The sequence below is a fragment of the Misgurnus anguillicaudatus genome, chromosome 6 (assembly GCF_027580225.2).
Source record: "Misgurnus anguillicaudatus chromosome 6, ASM2758022v2, whole genome shotgun sequence".
Classification (NCBI taxonomy): domain Eukaryota; kingdom Metazoa; phylum Chordata; class Actinopteri; order Cypriniformes; family Cobitidae; genus Misgurnus; species Misgurnus anguillicaudatus.
Window position 1 is genome coordinate 16,464,954 of NC_073342.2, and position 26,919 is coordinate 16,491,872.

At 39.8% G+C, this 26,919-nt stretch overlaps 1 protein-coding gene across 3 annotated transcripts; it reads right to left on the reverse strand.

The window, feature by feature from the left end:
- Positions 1–478: 478 nt before the first annotated feature.
- Positions 479–26,919, reverse strand: ckap5 (cytoskeleton associated protein 5). 3 transcript variants are annotated; one of them, XM_073868586.1, is made up of 46 exons: positions 26,777–26,919; positions 25,340–25,422; positions 24,765–24,958; positions 22,508–22,714; positions 22,189–22,360; positions 21,949–22,081; positions 20,025–20,129; positions 19,819–19,928; positions 19,629–19,733; positions 19,441–19,530; positions 19,010–19,174; positions 18,798–18,926; positions 18,511–18,669; positions 18,334–18,432; positions 18,109–18,219; positions 17,902–17,994; positions 17,636–17,821; positions 16,996–17,090; positions 16,851–16,908; positions 16,580–16,705; positions 16,196–16,338; positions 15,334–15,508; positions 14,997–15,110; positions 14,746–14,874; positions 14,389–14,583; positions 14,104–14,236; positions 13,560–13,657; positions 13,256–13,348; positions 12,719–12,844; positions 11,428–11,577; positions 11,069–11,272; positions 10,799–10,934; positions 10,035–10,228; positions 8,624–8,790; positions 8,362–8,385; positions 6,536–6,709; positions 6,311–6,435; positions 5,955–6,130; positions 5,565–5,752; positions 5,385–5,460; positions 5,080–5,268; positions 4,671–4,808; positions 3,192–3,275; positions 2,945–3,107; positions 1,911–2,050; positions 479–1,423 (listed from the first exon to the last, which is right to left on the reverse strand). In XM_073868586.1, the coding sequence occupies exons 2-46, from the start codon at positions 25,394–25,396 to the stop codon at positions 1,211–1,213; spliced, it is 6,141 nt and encodes a 2,046-aa protein (XP_073724687.1). In that variant the 5' UTR covers positions 25,397–25,422; positions 26,777–26,919; the 3' UTR covers positions 479–1,210. The 3 variants fall into 3 exon arrangements, with proteins under 3 accessions (XP_073724687.1, XP_073724689.1, XP_073724688.1); XM_073868588.1 differs by lacking the exons at positions 8,362–8,385; positions 13,256–13,348 and having other exon boundaries at positions 5,955–6,138; positions 6,319–6,435; XM_073868587.1 differs by lacking the exons at positions 8,362–8,385; positions 13,256–13,348.

Here is a 26,919-nt window from a genome sequence, read left to right on the forward strand (position 1 = left end):
CTAACTAACCAACAGCACTACTAGTTATAATTTTATATGTTTTGTTTAATAAAATATTACATTTTAAAACTGTTTTTGTCATAAATTTTCCTTCGGGGGGCCGCGAAAAAATGCACTGTACACAAGGGGGGCCGCAAGCTGAAAAGGTTTGGGAACCACTGCTCTAAAACAACAATTCAGACAAAGTGCACTGAAAGAGGCGACAATTTTTTTTTAAAGGTGCCAAAGAATACATTGAGTGTTAAATTTTTCTCTAATATCTACATTTTAATGTATGCAAGTTTATTAAGTGCAAAAATACCCAGAAACAGTCTTTTCATGTCCATTTTCAACCCTAGGATTTATTTTTATTTTGAAAAGGGTTGTTATTACCCAATTTGGAAGGGTCATGAATAATAAGGCTGTTTTTCAGCACGACTCATGTATTTTTTGTGTGAACTGTCCCTTTAAGCAGTTAAACACCACACAAACAACAACGTTGTAGTTGTTAAATTATAAAAAAAACCTTTATTGCCATTTTCACTATAGATTATACACTGAAACTTGATAGCAACACTTCAACACTAAATCCAGGTTGGATAATACAAAACAATGCATCATTACCAACATTCTGCTACGGAGTGCAACATGTTGGTTATATTATTATTAAACGAAAAACTAAAATAACAGCTTTTAGTGATGCAACCTTTATTTACATAAAAAGATTCAGTACTTCATGCCATGCTCCTTAAAGTATTCATTCCTTCAAATTTATGAAAGCTTCAAAGATGGACTGAAGAGAGAGAGAAAAGCCAGAAAGAAAACAGCAAAAATGGCAAACGTATAGAAGATGACAGACTGAAAAGCGACATTTTAAACGTAGAGTCCTCTAAAATGTCAAGTTAAAAAAGAAAACTGCTTCAGCTACACATATTACAGCATTCTGCACAAAGAAACTGTACACGGAAAATCCTATATGACACAAACGCCTGGTGTGGTTAGCCACTGTATGTACAAAAAACAATTGTGCACAATACTAACATACATACAGAGAAAATTAGCTTACTTAATATTATACAATGTAGACAGATTCAAGTTATTTTGTCCTATTCGCATAACCGTAACCTATGCACGCGTTTACCCTGAAAACACTGGGGTTTGTCAAGTTTGGGGAGAGAAAGCCTAGAAATGTGGGCGTTGCTGTGGTAGCATATTAAGGTGGAGCTTTTATCTACTGGCGGTTGCTCTTTATCCTCTCCAGCCTCTTTTTGAGGTCATCAAGGTTTGAAGCAGGGGAGGAGCGGGTGGGGCTGTGGGAGTGTGACTGCTCCTGCTGGAAGTGCTCGCGGGACTCTTTTAGCTGGGAGAGTTTGCTGTGGAGCATGTCTGTGGACGAGGCTACCGAAGGTCTCAGGGAGCTGAGGGGAGGTCGCTCTTCCTCTGGCTGCAAGAAAATACAACGCATTAAATTTGACGTAACATTAAAGTCTCAATAAATGGAAACATGGGCTATTAAAGGGATAGTTCACCCAAAAATGAAATTTCTGTCATCATTTACTCACTTTCATTATGTTACAAACCTGTATAATTTTCTTTGTTCTGATGTGAACACAATGATATTTTGAAAAATGTTAATCAAACAGATCTGGGGCACCATTCACTTCAATAGTATTATTTTTTCCTACCATCAGTCAATGGTGCCCCAGATGTACTTGGTTAAAAACATACTTAAAAATGTCTTCCTCTGTATTAAACAAAAAACAAAGAAATGAATAAAAATTTAGAACAACATTGGGGTGCGTAAATGAAGAAATGTTTTTTTTTTGTGAACCATCCCTTTAAAAAGTATGTTTGCACACATCTATGACAGCTACCAAACCTGCAGCTAAACAGTATAACTAGATAACTAAAACATCTAGTAAGAGACAAACCCCTGAGTTCTCCAGGCCGCGTCTTTGCCGTAAGATCTTTAGTCTTTCGTAGTATGCGGCAGCATTCAAATCGTCTCCATTACTGCTGAGGGACACGGAGCTGGAGCTCGGCACATACGAGTCTGTAGTATGCTGGGGGATTACTAAAAAAATAAATAAAATCAAGATATGAAACTTTAACTTTTTAACCCGAGTGTCTTGTTTTCAATGAGCCCCTGGTTCAGGGTTTCCACACCTCAATTAACTTCAAATTCAAGGACCTTTCAAGGACTTTCCAGGTCCAATACCCTCAAATTCAAGGACTAAATGTGGGGACACATTTCAAGTGACAGCAAGGTTACATCGTGTTGCATTTTAAGATACATTGTTACAGTTCCCTTTCGAGGGAACTTACGCTGCGTCACTGGGGTGACACTTTGGGGACGACTTCAGGGGTAAGTGCGTCTGAATGTGTATATCAAATTCAACCAATGATGAGGCTTAATGACAGACAGAGTGACGCAGGAGCCAGGAAGTATATCTGAAATATTGCCAAAGATGGCATTACATGGACGCAGGAAGTATGGCAAGGGAGACGCAGCGTCTCGTTCCCTTCTCAGGGAACAACAGTTACATACGTAACCAGAGATGTTTTCATGTGTCAAACACAACTATGCAAAAAAAGATTTTGGTATGAATCAACATTCGCATACAGAAGATATAAGCATTTAAAGCAAACAGTTTAGCACGTGTGCTTAAAAAGTCTAGAATTTTTATACATCAGCAGATAATATAAATTTTTTCCCCAGAAAACTTCTTGCATAAAATAAATTCAAGCACTTTCAATGACCTGTATCTATATATGTATATTTTCAAAAACTTCCCAGGGGCTTGAATTTTCCCCCCAGAGTCACAAACTTTCAAGGATTTCAAGGACCCGTGGGAACCCTGCTGGTTTATAGAAAATGAATACACTTCCAAGTTAACTAAACATTTAAAATATCCACGCAAGCTCAGCGGTATCCGTATAATTAAGCAAACAGTTTGTGGACGTTTTACTGTAGACGTCTGGATTCTGCCTTTGCCCTCACGCTCGGATTCAATCATGCGAAGTCCTCGCTCTACGTAGCTCTGAAAGAACTGTGAGGTGTTCATCAGGAAGGGTTCGAGGTCGGCGGCAGAATACTTCTGCTTGTACTCGTACAGCTCCGTCAAACCCTGAGAAAGAACATGATCCGGTTGACCGACCCATCAAGATTATCAGGTGAAAAGAAAGTCATGAAGACGAGGCTATATTCCTACCTCTTTAGTGTTCTCCTTGGAGCCGATCTTTTTAAAGATCTCTGATAGGATGTCACTCACTTTGGCCTTGATCACTTTATCATCCTATTTAAATTGAGAAGATACAGTGAGATTAATACATACAGTTCTCTGGAAAAGAATCGGGAACATTCTTTGAACTACTTGATACCCCAATGACAAGTTAAAGGCAAAACTTTCAGTAGGATATCAGGTAGAAATTCCAGATATTGGGTCTCATTCACTAACAACTGCATACGTTTTTCGCATTTATACGCACACTTGTACTTCTCACAAAAACTTTCCGCCTAAATCACAACACGTGCGCGTGCACACACACACACACGAGTTTGTTCTTATGGTTGATCTTACATTAGTGAATTTGGAGTGTCCTACATCAGGGGTTTTCAAACTGGGGGGCCGCAAGATGGTGCCAGGGGGCCCCAGATTTATGACATTTTATAAAATACATTAATTTATCATGAATTCTGTGTAATTAAACAAAAAATAAGGCTACTAACCAAAAGCACTACTTTTTTGTATAATTTAATATGTGTTTTAGAAAAATGTTGAGTTTAGAACAGTTTTTTGTCACAAATTTTCTTTGGGGGGCCACGAAGGAATGCACCATACACAAGGGGGACCGCACGCTGAAAAAGTTTGGGAACCACTGTTCTAAATGAGCGGCTGAGTTCACAAGGTTTGTAATTTGCATAAAACACGTCCAACCATCTCCATATAAGAGCTTTCTGCAGCACGCCGCTGGTCCACAGAAAATTTTAAGGCAGTTTGTCATAAAAGCAGAAGAGCTCGAAAAGAAATTGGTAAAATTTTGTTTTGCTTTGCATTTTTTATTCGGGAGGTTTTGCCGTCACTGGAGGAAGCCAGTGCTGTTCACCGACCGGAGTAACATTAAAGAAGTATTGGACGCGTTAACAAATATGACATTTAATTAATATGACAGACGCGCATCTGTATCTAAAATAAAACAGACAGAAGATCAAGTCATTGACGTTTAGACTTCATTACATTTACATGGCGTTTACATTAGTCATTAAGCAGACGCTTTCATATAGAGATTTAAAAAAGATTTAAAAACTACGTTTACACGTGGGCGTCTATTTTCATAAATTACATTTTAACCTCTCCGGTTTCAATCAGAAACGAATTACTTCCTGTCCCTCTTTTAAACAAGGTCACACTTTTGGTGTAGGTGCGAGCTTTGGCGCATACTTCGACAAACGGATGTTAAGCCAGCCAACGTCACAGTTTACATAATGCAACAGTGTAACTGAAGATTTTTAAAATCTCCACTCTGGATTCTTTTATTTTAGAGAGAATCAGATTCAGAGGCAAGTTCTCCGTTTGCGTGTAGACAAAGGGCGCAAATGAAGGGAAATGTCTCCGTTTTTCAAAATAACCATGTACGTGTAAACAGGGCCCAATTGAACTTTGGAATATTGAACTTCTCCAGATACATACCGATCTAAGGGCACCTTTCTCCGTGCTCTTGTCAGACTTGTTTCCAGAAAGATTTGCTGAATGTTTGACCACCCTCCTCAGATGTGCCTCCAGCTCAGACTCGTTGCGGTTCTCGATCATGGACAAGTGATCCAATATCTACGCGACAAAGACGTTGGCAAATCACTTTCAGAAAAAATTTGAAAATATCTTAAAGGGATAGTTCACCCGAATAGTAGGAAAAATCCTAATATGGAAGTCAATGGTGCTCAAAACTGGTTTGGTTACAAACATTGCTCAAAATATCTTCCATTGTGTTCAACAGAACAAAAATTAATACAGGTTTGTAACAACACAAGGATGAGTACATGACAATCATGCCATATTTCGGGTGAACTCTCCCTTTAAACGAGTTCAGTCTCAAGTGTACCTTGGCGCCAGTGAGTCTGCAGAGCGTATGCAACAGTGTCTTCAGAGTCCGGTGAGGAACGTCGCTCTTGAGCTGTTTGAGTTTTTCTTTAGGAAAGACCTTCATGAAGTTGTGCACGTCGAGCAGGATGCGATCCAGATTGATGCTGTTGATGGTCTGAGGCAGGAAACGGATCATTCTCCATAGACACTGGTGATGCACAAGCAAAAATATATGTTTATATTTACCCCAATTCCGATTGTGATGGGACTACGAAGACTGATCCTTAGATTAAATAAACATGTGCATAAAATGTACATTTGTACCTTCATGACAAGTTCAGAAAACATGGAGGATCCGGCAGTGTTGGTAAGACTGTCCTGCAGAAGCACCAGCAAAGCACTGGAGAAAAAAAATCAGAATGACCTTTAACCTCCAGTGTATGCTATATTTGGCTAATGAAAGCAAAGGAGGCCCATAGCCTATTAAAAAGTTACTCTGCTAACCTCAGGATGTTAGTCTGGTCTGATTTCTCCAACACTCGAACCATGAGCAGGTTGACTGAGCGAATGAGCTGCTGTCCGTCCTCTATGTCCTCCACCCGGGAGTCCAACATCAGTGTGATCAGACCGTGCATCAGGTCCTTCAGGACGCCCATGGAGGCCTCTCGCGCCAGGCTCTCCATCGAGAACAACTGAAAACAGACGCGTAATGACTCGACACGCTGAACACTGTAGATTGTTTGTTTTGCAGATCCATATTCATGGTAGTTTTACAAAAGATGCTTGTTTCTGAAGATACAATACCAGATGTGTTTGGCCAATAAACACCCCATGCAGAAACTTGTAAATGCAGGTTTAATACAAACTTTGAAGGATATTCGGAGTGACACTCACAGACAGCATGTTGCCCAAGATGCAGCTGTAGAGTTTGAAGATGTCCTTCTTGTCCAGGCGATCGTCGGCCATGTGCGTGTTGTAAATGAGCCGCAGCTGCATAAAGGTGGCGATGAGGAACTGGTCGATGTGTCCAGACATGGCTTCCGCTTTGTCTGCCTGCCTCAATACCTCATCAATCTGCAAGAGGGGATTGAAGCAAATAAAATACATAATGCATTAGCTCTAAACTATGTCCCAAACAGCTATGATAACTATCAAGAAAACTCAATGTTGGTTACATGATTTCCATTTGCTATCACATTACCACTTTGCTGCATTGGACATTAAACTAAAATTTTGATTGGTTCAGATGCCAATCTGTGCCAAGGCCTGGATACTGGTGTTAATGTCTCCACTGGCCACTTGAGAAATGACGAAGTTGATGGTCGAGGCTGTGCTATTGTGAATGTCGTCAAAGTGAGGAGAGACCGAACGCATCCTGTAAACAAATCGCTGCGTTAAAACTTTGTCATTAAAGTAACCGTGCTGAAACACTTCAGCATCATTACAGGGACTAATGAATTGAGTAATAAACTTACTTGCGCTCGGGAATCATGACTGGCTCCAGAACTTCATCCAGTTTGTGCTGCACCAGGTCGGGAATGTCGCTGGCGCAAGTGTGGTTGTTCTCGAACACGTCCAGGTCCAGTTGAAACTCTTTCGGGATGGATGGAGCCGACTGCTCCAGGTGAGCGTTCTGTGCCCGAGCTTGACTGTTAAAAATAGAGGACGGGGTCAATTTTACAAAACACATACATATGAACATTATCGTCTTTAAAGAACCAGTATGTAAGAAATTGATATCAATTAATCATAAATTTGCCCAGATATGTCACTAGACATTAAGAAATCATTTTCATTTCAAATACTTCATTTCACAACAGTGGTCTGGCCAAGATATTGTCATTTAAAAAGTGGAGTTGCAGCCCTCAACTGATGTTTATGTTGTCATTTTGTGTATTGGCCACCAGTAGTGTGATTGCAATACCAGTTTTGGCCACAATCCTACATACTGTTCCTTTAAATCTTTGTTTTGGTAGCATGTACTTTTCAATACGGTCTGGAAATACTTTATAACCACTTCATTTTTTATTCAGATGCACCCAGTGGCAACAAAATTCGAGACCAAATATAACAAATTTATTGGTAGTTATACAATTACAGGTACATCTGGTGTCCAAAGTCTTTTTTTTACTTTTATCAAATGGTTATTTTTCATTTTAAAGCAACACTAGAGTTTTTGCTCTTTGCTCCCCCTACAGGTTGGAAGCGGAATTGTCCATTACCACTGTTGTAAATAATTTAGCCTACTGCCTCAAAGCTGGCTCTGATTGGATTGTAGGTCTGTCGCAAAGCAAGTTTTTGTAGTTTTCACTCGAACTACAGGACCGCGACCCGACGGTTGGAAACTTCTTTAGTGCGGTTTTGGCCGATGGAGGGCAGCAAAGCGAATGTGAAAGTGCCGTTCACCCTGTTTTGAGTGGATGAACAACTGAAACGTTTTTGGAAATGTTATTTTAAGGTAAAAAACTCTTTAGTGTTGCTTTAATAATTCGGTACTCATTGTTATAGATCGCAATATGTTACAGGCAATAACAACATAATATTTCCCCCCCAAAATGTGTCTTGCATAGATAAAAATGACTTGACACCTAATGTAAATGCAATTATATAATCACGCATTTAAGACCAACCCTACTTGCAGAGTGTGTTAAGAATCACTGCGAATATTTTGCTAATTTCAGTGCCTTTAACTCTTTCCCCGCCATTGGCGAGTTAACTCATTAAGAGAAAACGCTTTCCTGCCAATGACGAGTTTTTCTGGCAATCCGTATTTCTGCTATTATCCACCAGATGGCACCTTTTACCAAACTTATAAAACTCGGAAGCAACCATTAACATCAAACAGTTTAAACTCTATGTTTTGCATCGTTTTCTATCAGATGTCTTTTACAAAAACGCAATTATCTCAGCTTTTTGCTCAAAATTTGGTATTTTTGAAAAAACATACACCTATTTGAGAGGTGATTAGAGAACAAATGAAGGTAGGATGAAACTTTTGTTGTATGAAAGCAGAGGGTCTGTTCTTGCATTTGATATATTGTATGTTTATATATTTAAAGAATAACATTTTCTGGAAGGCATTAAACTTCTGTGAAAAAAATGCGGGTGCTGGCTGGCTAACTTAAAAAATGCTGGTGGGGAAAGAGTTAAGGAAAAGGACCAAATACAATCTAGATATACTACAAGCGTGATATCTCCAACTATACGTTTTATTAAACAAGTTTTTTTGATGGTAGTGTCTAGAGTTTCAGGATGGAAGGTGCCATGCGAGCAGAGGCTACAGCGGTACGGCAGTACTTACATCCTGTAAGTTCGATACATTATTCTGTCCATGGAGGGCAGCAAAAAAAAAAGAATTATAAAAGGAGAAGAGAAACCCTCAGAATTAAGAAACAACATGCAATGACAAAAGAGGATAGGAGGATGAGAAAGAACAGTGAGAAGAACATGAGCTACTACAGTCACTGTGAAAGATATACGAAACTTTGACATTCTTGAAGGTTCTAGATGCTTACATTTGTCAAAAACATCATAGAGCCATTACAAAGCAAGTAAACGCATACCTGAGTTTGTTGGGCACCTCCTCCTGAGCGGGCTTGCGGAGAAAGGTCGCGTTGGGATTGGTGGGATTTTCTTTCGGGGCTCGCTCTTGTTTGGCTGGGGCGGCGGGGGTCTTCTTAGCGGAGCGTTTGATTCGCTCTTCGAGCATACTCATCTCTTTCTCTGATAGCTTGAGGTGAAATAAAACTGAATTTTAGCATTGGATAAACCTCAGGTTAGTTTTCATTTTTACCAAACAAAAACGTTAGCAAAAAAGATAAGATTGACTCAAAACAAAAATGAAAAAGGTTTAAAGGAACAGTATATAAGAAATGTATATCAATTAATCATAAAATGGCCCTGATATGTCACTAGACATTAAGAAATCATTTTCATTTCAAATACTTATATCACTGACAACAGTGGTCTGGCCAGGATATTGTCATTTAAAAAGTGGAGTTGCAGCCCTCAACGGATGTTTATGTTGTCATTTTGTGTATTGGCCACCAGTTGTGTGATTGTAGTACCAGTTTTAGCCACAATCCTACATACTGTTCCTTTAAATATCCAACATACATAATAAATTCCACATGGCAAAAAGTTGATAAACTTAGAGATACTACAACCAAAATCAAAATTTACCCCATGATTTACCCCCCCTCAAGCAATCTGAGACACGTCAATCATCTTTCAGCCAATCTATACAGCTCCAATGGGCTATATGCCCAGCTGCACTACTTCCTGAACTTCAGCCAGCCCCTTGTTTCCTGTCTGCCATTATTGGACAAACTGATTAATCCAGGTGCACCTGTCCTCAGTAGTCACAACAACCAGACACACCTGGATTAATCAGTTTGTCCAATAATGGCAGACAGGAAACAAGGAGCTGGCTGAAGTTCAGGAAGTAGTGCAGCTAGGCTTAAAGCCTATTGGTTAATAAAGGTCTTATGCGGGTAACCGATGCAATTTTGTAAGGAAATCATGAGTTTTATTGTAATGAGCGCTTGTTACCATGGATACATTGCACAGCGATCCCCGTGAATCGCTTGATGGCATCGTTACAAGAAGCTAGTTATTATACTTTAAGTTTAAAATATGGATATTTTTCTCAAAAAAAAAAAAAAAAAAAAAAAAATGCATCGATTAAAAAAAAGACCTTTATTAAACCCTTGGAGCCGTGTAGATTACTTTTGAAGGACGGATGCACTTTTTTGGATTTTAAAGTCAGAAGTTGTTCCCTGATCCCTGTTTTCTACCATTATAAAGCTTGGAAGGGCAAGGACATTTACTAAAATAACTCAATATTTGTTCGTATGAAAGTTGATGGACATATGCATGTCGGATTGCTTGTGGGTGAGAAAAATCATGGTGTAATTTTGATATTTGGCTGGAGTATTGCTTTAAACACTGAAGACTTTTATATTTATGACTTACATTCCCAATAAGTTTGAAAACTTGATCCCCACAGGTGTTGTAAGCAGCCAAAACAGTATTGAGCGCAGCATTGCGGACTGTAGTATCACGATCGCCGATGTGAACTGCAATTTCTTTGAGGGCCTTGGCTGGAGTCGGCTGACACACATTCATGCCGAAGTTTTCTATCAGGCACCCGAGCTCCTCAAGGCATTCTGAAGAATACATCAAAAGATCAGAAACTCAATAGAAACACGTTCCTTATACTTTACACGGTCTGTTGTAATGAATGATTAGACACATAAACGGCTTGTATGGACTAAACGCAACTTCTGGTTGACTTTCACATAAAAATCAAACCAAAATATTTTATTTTCACCAAGGTATGCGTTTCAGATATCAAGTTTAGCCACTAGCCAGACCGATAAATAAATACACACCAGAAGTTCCCTTCGGTTCAGGAACGTAATGGTGACAAAGCACGTGCGTCTGACAAAATAGAAATGATAAAAAAAAGTGCATCATGCTAAGTATTTCTGTTGTTTTAAAGGTGGGGTGCATAATCTCTGAAAGCTAATGTTGACATTTTAAATCACCCAAACAAACACGCCCCTACCCCGAACCTTCTTTTGATAGACCCGCCCCACACATACACAACCCAGGCAACAATATCAGTTAGTAGACATGCCCCTTACTGCTTACTACAAGTGGGTTTTTGTACTCGGCCGACTCCCTTTTCCAAAAACCATGCACCCCGCCTTTAAGTTCTCATGCTTATCAGTTACCTGATCTCTGCTTGGAGTTCTTTGATTTGGTCCCGTCCATAAGGAAGGGGAAGATTTTACTGGCTGGATAAACTTGACAAAACATCCCCAAAATACCACGGACATCTTTGCGCACCACATCTTTTGACTCTCCAACCTACCCAGAGGCAAAAACAAACAAGGGCCATGTCAGACTGCATTTTCAAACTAAATTAAAGGGAAGTAAACATCAAACAACAAATGTGAGTCACTAAACATCCTTGTTTTCGGAAGACTGCAGTTTAGACTCACCTTAAGTATCAAGTAGGGAATAAAAGACGAGGCCTCGTAGTCGCTAAGCTGGTAGTTCTTCCTGCTTAGCATGGTGAAGAGCAGCTTTAGGAATTCCAGAGCCTTCATCAAAACACTGGTGTTGGTATCAAAGAAGCGCAGGGTGAACCACTTCAACACCAGGTCCAGACAGCCAATCACAGCTTCACATTCTGGTTCCATGTGCTAAAAAATCATTTACAAAAAGCCTCAAATCAGACACTTCAGAAGTGTTTTAAGATAAATCATATGACAATCTCCCTGAACTGCGTCTTACATAAAAAACAAGAAACAAAATGACATCAAACTATACCGAAAACAACAAGTCTGACGTTACTCACCTCAATCATGGCTCCGATAGCTTTAACATGACGTTGAAAGTCAAAGTGAAAAAGTTCGTCCTGGAGCCACTTGGCCAGACTCGTCGACATTTGAGTTTTCAGCTGCTCCACGTACTCGTCCCGAGGAGTGATAAAGTTCCACTTTAGAATCTAAAGAGACATTTAAGAATCAGTAACCAAACACTGCAATGATTGGTGGTACTGAACAACTGACAAACTATATCAAAAAGTTTCAAGCAAGTAGGGTTGCATAACGATTAATCGCGATTAATCTATTGCAGAATAAAAGTTTTTGTTTAAATTGTGTGTGTACTGTGTATATACATGCATGTGTGTGTATTTATTCATTTATACAAAGTTATTATACACTCACCTAAAGGATTATTAGGAACACCATACTAATACTGTGTTTGACCCCCTTTCACATTCAGAACTGCCTTAATTCTACATGGCATTGATTCAACAAGGTGCTGAAAGCATTCTTTAAAAATGTTGGCCCACATTGATAGGATAACATCTTGCAGTAGATGGAGATTTGTGGGATGCACATCCAGGGCACGAAGCTCCTGTTCCACCACATCCCAAAGATGCTTTATTGGGTTGAAATCTGGTGACTGTGGGGACCATTTTAGTACAGTGAACTCATTGTCATGTTAAAAAAAAACAATTTGAAATGATTCAAGCTTTGTGACATGGTGCATTATCCTGCTGGAAGTAGCCATCAGAGGATGGGTTCATGGTGGTCATAAAGGTATGGACATGGTCAGAAACAATGCTCAGGTAGGCCGTGGCATTTAAACACACTAAGGGGCCTAAAGTGTGCCAAGAAAACATCCCCCATCGTGTTTTTCCCTTTTCACACCATTCTTTGTAAACCCTAGAAATGGTTGTGCGTGAAAATCCCAGTAACTGAGCAGATTATGAAATACTCAGACCGGCCCGTCTGGCACCAACAACCATCCCATGCTCAAAATTGCTTAAATCCCCTTTCTTTCCCATTCTGACATTCAGTTTGGAGTTCAGGAGATTGTCTTGACCAGGACTACACCCCTAAATGCATTGAAGCAACTGCCATGTGATTGGTTGATTAGATAATTGCATTGGAACAGGTGTTCCTAATAATTCTGTAGGTGAGTATTTAAGAAATGTTTACATGTGTATATAGACATTTGTATATTTATATATAATTTAAACAATAACTTTTATTCTGCAATAGATTAATCAAGATTGTTATGCAACCCTACAAGCAAGCATGTGGTTTTTTGCATTAGACGGACTGGGAGATGCTTACCTTCAAAGCTCTCTCTTCCTTCATCCTCTGCTCTTTGCCGTTGGGAACGAGGATGAAGATGGGTCCAGATTTATCCTCCTCTTCCTTTGCACCAGCCTTGACTGGAGGCTTCTTACCCACAACGCCCTGAGTTGGCGGCAAAACAGTAAATTTTTAAAGACTGAACTGATGATGTCGTCTTTGCTACAAACAAGTCAACAGCTGCTTTATAGTAACATTAGTTTTTCATGAATATTAAACAGCTTGTGTTACTTAACTTGCCACACTGCCTAATTAATATTCATGAGCCAAAGAGTCATAGTAATCAACATTTGATTAGGAGCACTATTAGGCTCAATTTAAAGATATATCAGTAAGCACACCTAAGGTTTCAAGACCCCATCTGATTAAGTCAAGTCTACAGGTACATTTCATAGCCCCCGACATCTGTAATTTTGTCACCGTGATCCTACGCTGAATAACGTACATGCAGTGCTTACACATTAATCACCTCACACCGGCCCCACTGGTGCCCTTTGTGCAGAGATTGTCATATACCTGCTGGCTGCTAGGTGTCCCTTTCGAGAGCCGGTTTTGTTTACTTGCATTATCTTTATTATCACCCTTCACCTTGAGCTCCATACTTTCTCTCTAGTCAATGCAACAAATAAATGCTTGAGAAAAATCACTTGACAGCCCAAAGAAATCTCTTTTAACGAATAAATAACATTGTCTTCCCATAAAATGACCCTCGTTGTTTATCGCAGACCTCATATATTCCAAGGCACAGACAGTTTTACATCCAGTTATAGGCAACTCAAAACCTCAAACATTTAGGCGTGAACTTTGAAGTGTGCCACACCTTTTTAGCAGCAGGACCTGCTGGTTTAGCTTTCTTTGTGTCTGGTTTAGGTTCAGGATCACTGAAGTCTTCGCTTGGAGTCTGGTTCCTGGCCGGAGCTGTAAAATAAAAAGGCATAATTCATTTAAATTGGGCTGTTAACACCTAAAAAGACCATATTACAAATCTGAGTTTTAAAGCTTTGACTGCTGTAAGGACACCTATATGCTAGTGTACCTAAACACTGGCACCAAAAAAAACCCTGTTAGAAGGCAGACACACTAAAAATCTGTCCAATCACATGCTTTCCTCAGTGAGAATGCCAACCAACCAATCAGGGTTGGCGTGATCTAAAGTAAAAGTGTGTCCAACTTGTGGCACCACAAGAACAGACAAGCGGATAAGAGCGACTCGAAAGCAGACGGTGATCTCAAATCACTCTCATGGTACTTTGATGTCATCCGCCTGTCATTCTTACAGTGCCACATGAACTCAAACCTTAAAGTCTCATCTGCTGCCAGCAGTGGTGTCACATGACCTGTGGTTAAATAAAAAGATAATGAACCTGAGGCGGGTTTGGAAGCAGGGGCACTGGATGCAGGTTTAGTAGCTGCAGCTTTGGCAGGAGCTACAGGTTTGGCTGGCATCAAGGCCCTAGCCTTTTCCAGCATGCCGACCACCTGGTCCTTTGAGGCCGGCTGCAGAAAACAAGAAAGTGACGTCACATGGCTGCTTCTGATCAAAAGCTGAATGAATCAATTATAAACCATTTGTTCGTTACATTAAGGAAGTAAAACCCTTTTAAATACAAGCCCAGATCTATGACCAGAACACCCAGTCTTCTACTTGCCTTGAGTTTACCGGTAGCTTTGCACATCTTCTCGTAGCCCAGGTGCATCATGAAGGTGGGGAGGGCGTCCTGAGCTTTCTTTCGCACGTCACCGCTGCGGTCCTCTAGGCAGGCGTACAGGTGAGGAACACATAACATGAGGTCTGCGGGCACGGTGCGCATAGTGGGCAATTTCTCAGCCAGCCAGCCCAGCAGCTATAAGGGACAAACATATCGGAACATAAAGTTTAGATATATACACACAATCAAAGTTTACGATCTCTTATATGTTTCAAAAGAAAATAGAAAACAAAACTGGAATCTTGTTTCTGTTTAAAAGTATGATTGTTTCAGCATATTTAATAAGATGTGCTATACCTCCTGCCTGAGGAAAGGGTTTTCCTTCTTCAGCTCCTCTGATAGGTCCTCTCCTTCAAGCCACTCCTTCATCCCCGTCTGCTCCACCCAAGCGTTCAGCGTCGCCATGGCAGTCGCACGGACGTTGGCCTGAAAAAAAGTCAAATTTCAGGCAAATTAAAAGAGATTCATGGTGTTAACATCATAAGATGCTATACAAGTAAAGTGTAACAAACATGAAATCCAGAGTAAATTCAGTGTGCGTTTCATACTTTGCTATCTCCGAGTACGGTGATGACTGGAATTCCCAGGTTTCTGATGTGCTGTTTAAGAGATGGACCCATTGCAGTTGCAATCTGCTGCAAAATGTTCAAGGTCTGCTGGACCTACAGACACAAACACATTTGGACATTATTGTTTGGACTGACATTTGTAACCTCTTTGGTCCAAATCACAGACTTCATTTTGGCACTGCAAAATAGTGCAGCACACCAAATAAAACATGCTTCCTGGATGTAGCAGTGTAAACATGACGTTAACAGGAAGTTAACAAACCACAATTGAATAAAACAACATGGTCAAATTATTTAAATACAGTGTCAGCTTTACCAGTAGTTTGTTCGAGTCATTAAGGCGGCCCTTCAGTGCCATGGGCAGCTCGCCGATGCTAGCCTGGATGAATTTAGCCTCAGAAATGACAGCGGCAACCTCATCAAGGCCTTCCTTCCTGATCTTCCAGTTCTTGTCTCCGATTTTCGACACCATGTCTGATGTGATTTTATCACTGTAAACAATAAGGCACAAAATATGAACTCTGCACTTCAACTGATCACCCCTATTAACTCTTTCTTCGCCATTGACAAGTCATATCGTCAATAAGAGTAAACGCTTTCCTGCCAAAGATGAGTTTTTACGGCAAATACTCCGTTTTGATCATCGTTCTGAATCTGATCTCTTATAAAAGTCCTATACAAAAAATACAATCATCTCAGCTTTTTTTAAATCAAAATTTGGTATTTTAAAGGCGGGGTGCATTATCTCTGAAAGCCAATGTTGACATTTGAAATCACCTAAACAAACACGCCCCTAAACCAATACAACCTGGACCTTCTTTTGATAGACCCACTCAACACATATGCAACCCAGGCAACGATGTCGGTTAGCAGACACGCCCCTTACTGCTGATTGGCTACAAGTGTGTTTTGGATACTCGGCCCGACTCCCTTTTCCAAAGTGTTTTTTAAAAACCATGCACCCTGCCTTTAAATGAAACCTACCCATATTTGAGATGTGAAAAAGGGATAGGATGTGACAAAAAAAACAAACTTTTTTGTTTTTAAAGCAGAGACTCTGTTCTTTCATTGATATATATGCATGTTTAAACTTGTGAAATTCATAAAAAAGCTGGCGGAGAAAGAGTTAAAGACTATGCTTAATTTTTGGTGGCACCAAAAAGCAACTATTTAATAACCTGATATCCGTTCTGGGTAGCAAATCCATGATGTCTCCAGCTCCACCACCATCAACTTCCTCTTCATCAGCATCCTCACCATCCTCCTCAGCTCCTGCTTTTTTGGCTCCACGGGTGGGAGCAGGAGGAGACTGACCCTGCATCTATGAATAAAAAGGTTAAAGGTCATACATACTTTGTATTTCCATTCAAAACACACACAAATGCAACTATAAACAAATTCACCAATGGGCAGATTGGGGAAGGGCAGATTAAAACAATCAATGGGCGTGGCTTAGTAAATATTTACACAAAGCAGGTTTTAAGGAGAGTTAAAACCACTGATGGTTAAAGAAAATATTTGAACTCTATTGTATTGCCGAGTATCATAAGGGAGTGTTTTACCTTTTCAAACTCAGCATTTATTTGTGTCAACAGGGCTGGTTTTTCATCTTCAAAGAACATGCGGAGCGGAGCTCCCATATACAGGTACATGACTCCTAACAGAGTAATCGCTGAAGTCCTCACAGCCTAAAATTAACATGAAAGCTTATTACACACCATTACAAGTGAGGTCTGACAAATTGATCAAAGTAACCATCCAGGACATTGTCCTCTAGAAAAAGAGGTACAATTAAAAATCATTGCAACTAGCAATACTAGCAGAACTGCTTACCGGATTTGTGGCACCCAGAGCCGTTTTAACATTGTTGATGAATGCTTTCACATTTATTCTGAAATATGAGGAACAAGATTTAAGAGTTACAAGTTATAAGAAATAAACAGGAATAAAAAAAGTAGTACAGGTGTGAATTGCTCACCCTGCAAATCCAAACTCCTTCATGGCATTGGCCAACCAGTTGAGAGTCTCGGCTTGGTTTTTAGGATTCTTCTGTGCAAAAGCCAGAGACACCACCTGCAAAATAAGAAAACGAAATTAATATAAAATTGACTCCACAACCTATGGAGAAGTTCTAGGTCTAATACCTTGTTCACACAGTCAACCCAAATCTGATTTTTGTGCATATAAGTTTCCAAGTCATCTAGATGTTTTAAAATCAGTTTGCTCCTGGGCTTAAAACTTAATGAGTCCCAAAAACATTACTAGGGCTAGAGGCCTAACAAATCCATTCTTTAAACCGGCGGAACCAGTTTAATATGCTTACCCGTTCATATACCCCGATAGTATTTTTATATAAATGTATTATGTATCTCTCTCAGGGGTTTTTCTCCTCCTAGGAGTTTCCCCTCTGGACTAGTCAGGAGGGTTTTTCTCCTAGGGGGTTTGTCATCCCTGGAGAGTCCGCCACCTTTGGCTTAACTTACTACTTTACTGTATACGTTACATTATTACTACGCTCGCTTTTACTACATCTTTTAATGTAAAGCTGCTTTGAAACAATTAACAATTTTGAAAAGCGCTATATAAATAAAGTGGAATTGAATTCACAGAGAACCAACCTGTTCTGCGGTCCAGGGTAGAGAACAAGCCTCGCCAATTGCAGTCAGACCTTCTTTGGCCTTGCCTCCACACTTGACATCTCCAATCTTATCAACCAGACCATCCAGAACCACCAGAGCGGACGTCTTCGAGAACGAGCCCTTTTGCGCGATCAGACCCACAATGTGCAACTTCATTTGCATTACCTGGAAAGAGCGAAATATCAGAATCTAGCACCTGACACAGGCTAAATATTTGAGATCTGTAGGCATTTAAAGATGACTACCTGGAAGTTGGTCTCTTTCCATCCTGGTTTCTTAGCCAGCATTTTGACCAGAGCCTGGCATGGCATTTCAGATTTATCCATCTGCTCCACGGCCTGAGGAGAAAATGGTCAAATTCGTTGTAGATCAAGTTTCACTCAGCTTAAATTACATTAGGACAGAGCTGAAAACAACAGCGAGAGATGACGTAATACCATCCATTAACTTACTCTCTGAAACTCTTCCATGCTAGCGAGTCTTTCTTTCCAGTTGGCGCTGTCCAGCAGTTGCATACAGGAGGCTGGGAGCACGGCGGCTGCCCTCTCCTCGCAAACTTCAGGCTGATGTGAAACAAAACAAAACCCAGCTATGTGACAATGAACATTATTGGTCACAATCAAGATCGTTTAGCATTCTTAAACATACACTAAATATACCAATGAGAAAAGGCTTACAGATAGCTCGGTCTCTATGATTTCCTTTGTGTCTGGAGCTTTCTTAGACTTTCCACTGGGGGCAGAAGCAGGTTTGCCCTTCTTGGGTGGCCCAGCAGCCTGGTGAATTCAACAAAACATTGAGTCAAACTGCTTTGCGTCTCTGAAACAAAGACGACAGTTGGCAGATGACTTTACCTTTGCTGGAGGAGCTTTCTTAGGAGGGCCGGTTGGTTTGGCAGGGGCTTCAACCGGGGGAGGAGCTTTTGCAGCTGGTTTTTCTTTTTTCTCTGCTGCTCCACTCCCACCACCTTTCTTTCCTCCAATAAGTTCAACTTTATCTGCACACTCTTTTATCTGTTTACGCATGAAACAAAGTCAAACAAACACTTAATGCACATAATTCATCTTTAAATTGCAATAAGTTCACCATGATTACAAATTTTAACATCAAAAGTGTATGTATAGATGCAAAATGTTTCTACCTTGTCCAATTTAAGTTTGTCAACATCCGCCAGGAACGGGTTGACTGCTTTCTCCCCGATCACCTTCATGGCTGTCCCCAAAGCCTCAAAAGCAGCATCTCTGACCTCCGGTGCAGAATCGTTCACTTGCTGCACAAAGAGGTGAACTTTTTAATACACAGAGAAGTCCCAAAAGAAAGTCAGTTTCTTCAGATAAATCCTGAAAGCCGTACCTTGAGGAATGCTGCACAGAAAGGCTTCAGGACGCTTTTTGGCAACGTACTCGGGGTGCAGTGACGGAAACTTCTGGCGAGGAAAAGCGAAGCCTGTTGCTTGATAGATGGGTTCTTATTGTCCATCACTCCTAAAACATCTTCACTTATATTTTGCAGGGTTGTCTACAAAACACACCATAACAACATATTAACCTCAATCATACATAATAAAAAAGTCCTTTCGATTTAAATCCATAAAATTAACTGGCCAATCGTCTGGCAGACAAAAATCATTTGTTTTGACTGCTTTAAAATAATAGCTTGCCACAAACATCATGCTTTAATGTTTCATTCATGTTGGTAGTTAAATGCCAGCTTAACTTACATTTTTGCATCAAGAGTACAACAGTAACAGTTGCGTTTACGAAGGATTTGTTTAGTAAACTCACAGTTAGGAAGACTGCATCAATGGCCTCCTGTAAGGCCTGGACAACCTGAGGTTTCTTCTCCTTAAACTTCTCCAAGATGGTTGGCACCACCTGAAAGATTCAGGGTGTTAGAGGCAAGCCAAACTGAACCCATAAAAAGACTAATTGTGATCAAACATGGCCTTGGTTTTTGCGTGGCAAGCACTTACATGACCCGCATATGTTCCAAACTTCTTCCTCAGGCCTGCTGCCAGTCCAGCCAGACATTTAGCTGCCATGGTCACCAGCATAACATTGGCATCTTTCCCAATGACCTATAAGTAATAAACAAATACATTTTCTATGGTTGTTTAAAAACAAACTAATTATCCACAGTTTTACTTTGAACAAGTCTATTACCTTTTTAAGGGCTCGAACCAGGTCCCCATAGTCTCCATTTTCTAGTTTTGGGTTTTTAGTCAAGGCTTCCACTGCCTCCAATGCTTCCTTCCTCTCCTGCCATTTCTTAGCTTCCTGAAATGTCACAAAACAAATAATAATGAATACACAAACAAAATGACAAACTGACAAAAAAAGAAACACAGATATGGTTTGTGTTGTTCTGACTTCAATCTTTTCGTAGAAGTCTTTAGGCAGCTTTGAAAGGATATCGACCGCTTCCAATAGCTCATAAGGATCCACCTGAACTTCGGTCTCCTCCTCAACATCTCCTGTATGGTCAGAAAAACAATCTCTTCAAGATTTATTTTGACATCTTAGATAGGCAAAGTCCAATAGCTATGATGCTCCCACAGTGTTGATGCATCAGACTTTAATGTTTTGTTTAGTAAAAAGCAAAACAATTAATTTGATGGATTAACATAAGCAACACTGTATATCCCATCTAATTGTTAACTGGGATAAACTGGAGTAAGTTATATTTACTCTATAATATTTAACAAACAGCATCATTTGGTGGTTTTAAAGGGGACCTCATGAAAATCTGACTATCTATGTTTAAAGCAACACTATGTAGATTTTTTACCTTTAAATAATGTCTCTAAAATTATTTCAGTGATAGAACAACTTTTAACTGGACAAATTGTACTGTTGCTGCAACCTGAGCAGCCTCCTAGCTGCTACCAGCACACTCTGAAAGTGGCGGTGGAGGGTAGGAAACACAGCCCCGCCCCTCCCCCTGCCTGCAGAAGAGTTCAACCACTTGGGGGAGCTGTAAGTCATTTTTACATGGAAACTACATAGTGTTGCTTTAAGTGCTATAATTGGGTCCCCAGTGCTTCTATCAATTTAAAAATGTGAAAAAGATCAATCCAGTAACTTAGTTTTGGTAAACCATTCTCTGAAAGCATGTTAAAAATAGGTAAATTTGACCCCCCCCCTGTGATGTCAGAAGGGGATAATACCGCCCCTTAATCTACACTAAACACACCACTGCCATTTACTGCAGAGATCAGCTCATTTGCATCTAAAAGGACACACCCAAAAACAGCACATTTTTGCTCACACATACAAATAAAGTAGCCATGTTTGCTTACATGGCGACTTTAACCTGTATGAGTTGCTTTACTCTTTTGAATTTGTTTTTCCTACTATAAAAGTCAATGGGTACTGTCAAATGTTACCTCTACTTTGCTCTCTTATTGAACTTTTTTATAAACAGAGCATTCTTAAAATGACATTCAACTACATTAAACAGTGATTGAATGAAAGAACTGAAGTATATGAGCCAAGTCAACATTTCCTTCTTTCAATACACTTGAGATGTAGAACAGTCTCCTGGCATAATGCCGACACCCAAAATATTACTATGGCAACTGGTGTAGACATAATGGATATTGAATACACAGTCTGAACTGAACAAACAGATCTGATTTCATTACTTCCATACGGAGTCGGTTCTAAAGATCAGATATAAAAAGCACATCAAAAATGAGTTTCCTCTATTACGCCAGTTACAATAGCATCCCGTGGCTTGTCTCTCAAACACTACTTAAAACACCACTATAGGGAAAATCAGGTTTTTATTCTTGTTTATATGTCTATGTGGTAGTTTTAATGTGCTTTATGCCAAGCCACCTTTAAATTCATCACTCAACATAAAATTGGAGACCGTCTTATTCCTGCATCACAACGTCACAAACATGTAATCAATCACATCACAGTTCAACACATGGATCAGAAGTTCGAATAATAGATATTATGTTTGGATGCCACATAGATTTAGTGCTGCAAACGCGCAGTTCACACATGCATTGTGAAACCGAACTTAGCAGTTGTATGTCTGAAACTGGCGAATCTAGCATCTATTTACATATATATATCTATGGTCCAAGGTTGTGCGAAAGAGTAATTTGCATATTCATAGATCCACATATAATAAATGAGGCAAGGGTGTAGAGTTAAAAATCAAGCTGTTTAAAAGCATGAGGAAATTACTGTGACATAAAACTTTAATATATGGCATTATGATGCTCAAAGATGTGTATTGCAATTTATTATTTGTGCAAATGCCTGGTGCACCGTTCTCACCATCTGCTTCGTCTCCTCCAGCAGCTTGATGCTGTTCAAACTTGGCCTTTAGATCCTGCTGAGAACGCAGGAACCTGGTCTGCTTAGGAGCTGTGGTTGGCAGTTTCACCCATTCTTCCTCCAAGTCTTTTAACTTGATGAAACGGATCAAATACATTATATATCATGGGCCATATTGTAAGACGGTCACCACAAACTCATGCCAAAAGAACAAAAAGCATAAATAGTTTAGCATCTCACCTGTACAGAGTTAATATTCTGGAGGGGAGGTCGCAGAGCATCCCTGATCCACCTGTATATTTCCACAGCGAGTAATTTGGCCTCATCTCGAACCGCCTTTTCTCGAGACTCGAACTGTTTTGGCAATATTTTCACTACAGGCTTTAGGGTTATAATTTTTGATCCAAATTCACTGCGGATGAGAAAAACAAAACCTGTTAGTGATTCAAAGAGCAAGCCTTTGCATTATCAAGCAACAATCTGACTTCTGCGTTTCGTACAACACTATGGTTAACACGGCTCAGAAAATTCAAATGTATACAAAACAATGCCAACTCACCAAAGTGCTTTCCTTAGCGTTTCAATGCAAGCAACAACAATTTTGGGGTTTTTGTTATCCAGTCCTTTTATCAACTCATCTTGGACGACTTCCGCCTTCTCAATCTCTATGTACATGAGGCAGATGTCGCTCCCCAGCTCTTTTGCTCGAGCTTTGGGCTGATTGAAGACTTTCCCGACCACTCCAGAAACCACTTCCCCTGTTGTTTTGCGAGACAAGATTCACTGCCATTAGAATCCATTAAGAGACTATGGATAATGGGCCAACAGAACAACACTGAAAGGGTTATGTTGCGTTTCAACATGCTTGTCTGCTCAGTTAAAGGTGCCATACAATAAAAACTGTATTTTCCTAGGCATAGGTGAATAATAAGAGCTCTGTACATAGTAATGACATACGAGCCTCAAACGACATTGATGTCACAGTCAAGATGTACACACCCAAAATTAAATTACAAAGTTGTTAAAATGTTTACTAACGTGAGCTACTGACATGAGCCGCAGAGCAATCAGAGCAGAGCTCAATATTATTATTCATGAACCCTACAAATAGAACATTTCACCCAAAAGGACAATCCTAGGGGTGCAAATGAACATGTACAATGTTTCTGAATAATTTTTGCACTTAAAGTTACATACCTTCTATGTAAATATCAAAAAACTATTTAACATCATTTCAATGCATTCTTTGGCACCTTTAAGCCCGGAGTATAGTCTGTTTTTTATGTGTACGTGACTGTACAGCACAGTCCAACGCACAACCTTGCAAAGCATAGTTTATTTGACTCATACGTGCACTCTTTTGATGACATACTGCATAACTCGCACTGTACGTGGACCCTTGTGTACACATTAAAAATTGACCATACTTTGGCCTTTAGAGAGGATGAGTGAAGTATTTCGTGGGTTGGTGCAAATTTCCCCCCAAAACAACTCTAACCTCATGCAATGTTCCCTATTGTTTTAAGCATTCATTTGTGCAAATTAAACCTCTGAGGCTGTTTACACTTGGCATTAACATGCATTTTCGTCGATCGGATCACAAGTGGACGACGTTAATGCCAGGTGTAAACTGTGTTCAAAACGTTTTGAGCTTGTCCACTTTCGACCACATCCAGAGGTAGTCGAAACCACATTCGATCGGATCGCTTTGGAGTTGTGGAATGCACATGTGGTTGAATGTGTTCGAACAGCCACACGCGACCGCCTTCCCTCTGCCCATTTATTTAATTTGAGGTACTGAACACAAGTTTTACGTCTTTTCTGACTTCTGGCTTGAAGATACGGTGAACAGCGCTATTTTTAGCCTTTCATTGATAAAACAAAAGCAGCTGATCTCCGTAGTTTAGTTTTGAAAGCGTGTGAAAGTTGCGCGATCTTATTTCATGAACTGCGCTGAAAATTCAGAGAAAGCTCTAACATATACACGAACAAAACACTGTGCAGCATGTTTACTTGCTAGACATACACGCGGACTCCGACATAATATTAGTTTGCGTCCATATAAACTCATAATTACTCCCGCTCGCGTTTGAATGACAGCAGAGAGACTCGCCCACCGTCTGAACGACCACCCCCTCACAGTATTCAGGACAGAAGCGGTCGAAAGTGGACAAAAGCGACTTATTTAAATACCAGGTGTAAACGTAATGTGTCTCTCTCGTCCACTTGTGATCCGATCGATGAAAACACATCTTAAGACCAATTGTAAACAGCCTCTCTGATGTAATCGGGTAAATACTTGTCATATTTCTCATGGAAAATTAAAACAAATCAATACTAGAATGACTAACTGACTTTTATTTGGCTATATTTAGTCCAACACACAGACACTACTCAATAATAGAAAGCAGTCCAGAGACCAGTAGACAAGCAAAATGACCTTTAACTAATGCACTTTAATCCGTTATGGGAATTGCTGCAGTACAATTAGTTGGGGCTTATGTGAATCGAAATTTGCACCAACTTGTCTTCAACCCATTCAGAAAACTCATTCCAATTTGTTCAGCAAGACACCCAACTTTGCCCCATGGACATGGTGACCTATTCATCTTAAAATATATCATATAAACAAGAATAACATTTTAGCTGTGTTTAGTTGTAAACATAGCATTTGTTATTTTTGAAACTGGACAGCACCCATCCCCATTTTACTGTCATTGTCTATGCTAATCTTTTCTCCATCAATATCTACATGTGTGATCCACCAGATGAAAGTGCTACATGAGTTTACATGACTGCATATATAAGTTACTTACTTGCCAGCCACATGTGCGTTCTCAATAAATGCAAGTGCTGCCTCTAAACCTTTAAGTTGGGCTACGGCATTGGAATCTGTTACGAATTTTTTGATAAGTCCCAGGTATTTGCCCCATTCAGGGCTCTTCTCATCCTCTATCCTCTGGAAAAGCTTCAGTGCTTCCTCGTATCCATTTAATCTGGCTTTCCAAATCTTAAAAGAGACCAAAACATAATGAATCAAAATGAAGGAGGCTGTGACAACAAAATTATTCACTACTATACACAAACACATTAAATATTACTACAATACTAATATACATATTTGTGTGTTTTGGTACTAGTGCATTGTGATATTTTAAAAGAGAAATGCATCTTTGATTTCGCTACTGTAATTGCATTTAAAACTCATTGCTGCTTGCCTTTATGAAAAATATGCATTTTCTCAGGCTGAAAGCAGCACTCATGGTCATTTACTTGCTGATCTAGAGACAGTTTGGTTAAACCACTAAATGGTGTCATTTCTTTAAGGTACGTAGGTAGGCGATTTTTAAGGGCACATATATTAATAAAACTGTTTTTTTGGATCACTCACCTTGTGTTCACATTTCTGGTCGATGGGTAACTTCATCCATTCACTGTCATCCCCCATGGCTGTTTTTTGTTTTATCTATTCAACTAAACAGAAAAGGGAAACTCTGGTTGTTCGCATGCCTTAACTTCATCATTTGAATAGTAAAGGTCACACATGTGCAAAGCAATACACCACTACAAACAAACAAACTCAAACACGGTTACCAAGCTGCACAAAAATGGTAATTTAAACCAAAGCATTACATTTTGTAATATCCTGGTGGTTGTTTGATATCATCTGATATAAAATTACTTTGAAATTAAATCTTGAACATGTTTAATCCAATGACACATGCAGCAAGCATCCCAATTATCTTTATGAAGAACAAACTATTAAATGGAAGAATAGATGAGAAACTCGTCAGACTTAAAGCTTGTCAAATGGGAAACAACGTGTTTAATGATGATATCACTTGCATATCAACAACAACCACCTTAACTTTACCAATAACTTGAACTACACAACATGTGATCATCCAGATCTACAGCCATAACAGAGTAGAGCAACATCCACTAATGCATCTCCCTCCAGTTTCATATTACATATCGATCCAACACGCACTATAAATCCTTAAACACAAAGACTTAAATGCTTTAAAGGCGAAAATGTTAAAAAGCCAAACCAAAGGCCCATGTTGAAACTAGAAAGATAATAAATGCACAAGTACCGCCAATAAACCCGCCCAAACCAAACACAAAAAGCAAACAAATATCGTTGAACGCAAAATTAGAGGTCAGAATGTATAGAAAACATAAAAAGCGTCAAATTAAATCGTTAACGTGCATAAAAATGCGTTAAAGTGGTTAGCAGGGCATCACATGGGAAATATTATCGGGGTGCAGCAGAGCCGTTAGTGACCCGCAGCTACTGTCTCTCAGCTTGACGCGTTTAGCAGGATAAATCGTTCAGATGTGAATTTATACAAAACACAACACCACAAATTTAATCCTCAAGGCTTCCTTATACAACCACACAGTATAGTTCGTTTAGTTTTAGTGTGTAAATGTGTCTAAATTTAAATTTACCGGTTAGCTGTTAGCACATTCGCGGGCCTGACTGACTGTGAGCTCTACTGCAACAGCTTGAACCATCAGAAGATTCAAACAAATATCGCCATTTTTACACCTTGTTCCAACAAACCCTTCATGTCAAACGCAAGCTTTATCGTTTTAAAAATATGCGACCCGGTATGAACTGATAAAATGTAATAACCGACTCACATTATTGTTTGTGCACTGATATTAAAGCAGTCTGGTATTATCCAGTCCGTCACAGTCAACCGGAGGCCTTTAAATAAAACGCAATAACGTCTAACGAAGCGGAAAAGGCTTAAAATGATTAGAATTTAAAAATCTCTGATCGTTCCTAAACACAAACATATAGAGGTGTATCGGTTACCTGCTTTTAGTGAGGGGAGATAGGACGATCTTCATCAGCTGGGACCGATATTGGTCATTACTCTTCAGGCTTTGAAACGCCTCTGAGGGCGGGGAGAGAGAGAGGCGGAGGCAGGAGACGCCTAGCATTCATTCAAACCACTA

What these genes read in the sequence shown, in the direction of transcription:
- ckap5 (XM_073868586.1), bottom strand. Translation starts at nt 25,396, where the DNA reads ATGGGGGATGACAGTGAATGGATGAAGTTACCCATCGACCAGAAATGT. An exon ending in AGAAAGCTCCTCCAGCAAAG is followed by an intron (nt 18,433 to 18,510) that starts GTAAAGTCATCT and finishes TGAATTCACCAG; the next exon opens with GCTGCTGGGCCACCCAAGAA. An exon ending in TTCCCTACTTGATACTTAAG is followed by an intron (nt 10,935 to 11,068) that starts GTGAGTCTAAAC and finishes GCCTCTGGGTAG; the next exon opens with GTTGGAGAGTCAAAAGATGT.